At 27.6% G+C, this 3,932-nt stretch overlaps 1 protein-coding gene across 1 annotated transcript; it reads left to right on the forward strand.

Annotated features, from left to right (window-relative positions):
• The first annotated feature begins 1,024 nt into the window (after positions 1-1,024).
• LOC119683095 lies at positions 1,025-1,919 on the forward strand. Its single transcript, XM_038096701.1, has 2 exons — positions 1,025-1,277; positions 1,341-1,919. Exon 2 carries the CDS (start codon positions 1,348-1,350, stop codon positions 1,687-1,689), a length of 342 nt encoding a protein of 113 aa, XP_037952629.1. The 5' UTR covers positions 1,025-1,277; positions 1,341-1,347; the 3' UTR covers positions 1,690-1,919.
• The last annotated feature ends 2,013 nt before the right edge of the window (positions 1,920-3,932 follow it).

Consider the following 3,932-nt stretch of genomic DNA (forward strand, 5'->3'; position numbering starts at 1 on the left):
TTCTGCAGAGCATATATAGTATGATATTAGAGACAAAGTTCTTTTAAAGAAACATACAGTTTCAAGGTATTTTAACTTTTTTATAAGCTCCTTAAGGCTAACTTCTTGAACGGTCGCGCTTTTAACATTTGAAGACAATAGCCCGCATACCCACCGTCTTATTTCGTTTTTGATACTGAAAAAAAATATGTTTTTGTGTTAAGAAAATTTATTGCGATATATTCATTCAATGATATATTCATTCGTTATTGGTTGCTTAAATAATATTTTCTTTATCTTAATGTATCATCACATTTGTTGTGGAAATCACTTCATTTATTCAATAAATGAATTCATTTCCCTTGTGCTAGAAAATAAATTTATTTAAATTTCTACTTGTTTAAATTTTATTTTCAATTCTAAAATTTTGCCATTTTATGTCATTTTATTTTAATTGCCTCCCAGGGTATTATGGCTTCCTTCTTTCCTTTAACGCATACGATTATTTTATTGTTTTGTGTGAACGCTTGCATTGGCAAGTTGGGCTTTGATGTTTCCGATTATTTTATTTCAAAATATTTTAACTGGAAATTCTCACGTACATGAATACGATTTGGTATCGAATACGAATAGGTCTCAGCAGAAATCGGTGGTATTTTTCAGACTTAGTCTCAGTCATCCGTGTTTAGTTTTTTCCTTCCTCAGCTACAGAAGCGATTGAAGTTTCTGTTTATTATTTTGTTTAAATTATTTTTCGCTGTTATAGATTTTTTCCATTCATTTGTATTCCTTTGAATTCCATGACTGCCAATTTCACTCAAAACTGTTTTCAATTTCCTTTGAAGAAAAATTTAATACTCCTGGCAGTTTGTGGTTTTAATGAAACTCAGCAATTTATTTCTTATACAAGTTAAAACTGCAATTCATTTGATTTTAACATTTTATAAGAAAATAACTGAGTATGTATATTTTTTTTTAATTTTATTGACACAATTTTTTTAATATATTAGAAAAATTATGACAACTATATTAGTTTTGATTTTTAATTTGAATTTCTTAAAAAATTATTGTAACGACATTTATTTTTTACATTTTTTTTTGCTATCTTATAAGTTGAGATAGAACCTTTAGTACTCAAGTATACTTCAAATGGGTGAGACCTTATCTATAAAAGGTTTGTTGGTAATAATTCATTACGTACTAATAGCAACTTTTTTAAATTCACAAAGGCGAGAACATTAGTTGGCTTTATTTGAGCAACTCAATTTAAACGAAATTATTATTTTTTTAATACTCACGTAAGTTTATTCAATTTATTATCAATGTGATTTCAATTTTATTTAACATAAAATTTCACATAGTTTTATCATGGTGACCACAAGGTTACAGGCTCAAAACTGTCCCCAACAGTCTTCTAAAACGTCTATCAAGCAGATTTGTTGGCCGCGACGAGGGATGAAAAATAGAAGTTCTAAAAAGAATAAACAACAAAAGGATGAGATTTGTGTGCAAGTTGATAAGTCCAAAAAATGTGGATCTTCCTCTGGCACCTTAACATTTATGTGTGCGGATTGCAGGAAGGCAAATGAAGTTTTTAAATACTTACAAGATTCTGTTTCCGATCCATTTGATGTAAATATGGATGCCGTAATGGCTGCATACGGAATAATACAAGAATGGAAGCAAACAACGATGGATCGCTTAGATTAGTGATGGTCGCGGTTCACAAGAAAACTAATACCCATCGTTCAAGTTGTTGGCTTTATCTTAATGCACCAACCAGAAATCCACAAGATCCACTAAATTTGTAAAAATATAATACAATTCTTATATTTGTCCAAAGAAATTATTGTATTATAATATAAATATTGATTTTTTTTTTGTCTAACAAGTGATACATAAAAAAAATAAAGTGATTGTCTACTGAAATATTCCACCAAGTTAAAAAGTTTTAATTACGATAGCAAATTATATACATTTCACTTTATATACCTTTCAATTTATTTTCTACTAGGTGGGGGCTCAGGATATAATCCGTATCAGAGGTTAGTTTAGTAAGTCTGTTTACACATCTAAATCTAAATGCACCTTAAAAACTAATTGACTTGAATAAAAAAATAATCCCATATGCATAGTCATTTTAAAGATTTTTAAAATTTTTTCTATAAAAAGATTATAGAAATACTGGAAACACTTATAATAGTAGTATTAACATTTTTTCGAGGTTTATTTAAAAGCCTTTGTTTTATGAGAAGGTTTTTTGGAAATAATTGCATCTTTATAATATATATACATATATGGAAAAACTTGTAATAATTGTATTACCAGTTTCTTGAGACTAATTTTAATGCCTTTGTTTTATAAGAAGGATTCCAATAAATAATATATACATATATATATATATACATATATTATAATAGTGTATTATATATATAGTATTACATCATTAATCAAATTCAGTTTTTTGGGATACGTAAGTCTAATTGGTTTTTAATGTTACCTATTGACTCCCAAAGGAATCTGTTTTTACCACTAATTATCTTACCAAAAATAAGTAAAAGTCGCTTTACTTGTATGTTATTTTTGTCTGTATGTATGTTATTTTCTTCTGAGATATTTATTCAATTTAAATATAAAATTGTTATAAGCGTTTGTTTAGGTTTGTTTTTTTTTTGTTTTGTAAATAATTATGTTAATAACTTTTTAATTTTACTTAACTTTCTAGTGCTAATTATAATAAAACTAAATACAAACAAAAAAATTTTATTTTGTGTTAAAATAAATTCTATTTATGTATAAGTCAAAACTAAAAAAATGGACAATTTATTGTTAAATTTCTTACATCTCGAAATTACAATTAAGAGAAAATTTAGCATACATAGAACATGAATAGATACTATGGGTGAATGTTTCGGATGTTTCGGTCCATAGTTCATAATATACCTAATGTACCTTGAACCAATGTTAAGAAGTGGACCAAGATTTTTTTTATAACCATTTTCAGTTAAAATTTCAATTTAATTTAAAATGAGTTTAACTCTATTTATTGATCCCATTAAGCTTTACAGATTGCTCAAGATCTTTGACATAGGGGCATGACTTTACAAACAATTTAAATTCATTAAGTCTGTAATCTATTAAATAAATATGTTTGAAAATTGTCTATACGTTCATCTATCTTTTTGGTTACTTCTTTAGTAAAAGAACCCCAAATTTTCATACTTTTCACATTGAATTTAAAGTTTTATATCTCGTATATAATATTATCTTATATTTTAACGATTTTATATATTATTTTTAAACAATATTTTAAAATTGTTGTTTTGGTATTCGCTTTTCTTTAAATTTGTCACTTTTCATATACTACGGGTCATTTACATATGCAATTAATATAACATACTTGAGAAAATGTTCGCTAACATAAATATATATGCGCATTTATGCTCATGTATGTGTAAATATATATGGAAATATTCATTTCGTTATTTAAATTTATACGCTGGTGTCCTGCTCACAGTTTCTATAGCCGTGAGCGAACTCAATCACGCTTTGTCGCTTTAAAGGCGACGTCGCATGCAACGTATTCATTATGTTTTTATTTAATTGTATTTATTTTCATTTCTGCCCTGTTCAGTTCTTAGTTTTTTTGTAATCATTTTGGCTACTTCGTTCCACACAAACACACTACGTACATACATATACAATATAAAGGCAAAGTCCTTTCTGTTGTTGTGACCTCGTGCAATGCACACAACATGGTCATCGTAATAGTAACACTCATAGTAAAACTACAGTAAATATATAACAATGCCGGAGCTTTCATATTTTTGGTCCTAGGCCAACACAAAATGAAACGTGCTGTTTCCTTTCAAAGGAGAAAGGAGAGCGCAAATGTGGCACAACTCATACTAAAATACACGGCAAAAGCTCTGCTCAGCAAAGTTTTAAAGAGT

This window comes from Teleopsis dalmanni, chromosome 2 (assembly GCF_002237135.1).
Source record: "Teleopsis dalmanni isolate 2A chromosome 2, ASM223713v2, whole genome shotgun sequence".
In the NCBI taxonomy this organism is placed as follows: Eukaryota; Metazoa; Arthropoda; class Insecta; order Diptera; family Diopsidae; genus Teleopsis; species Teleopsis dalmanni.

Excerpts from the sequence above, each read along its gene's own strand:
- LOC119683095 (XM_038096701.1), top strand. The coding sequence starts at position 1,348 with ATGGTGACCACAAGGTTACAGGCTCAAAACTGTCCCCAACAGTCTTCT.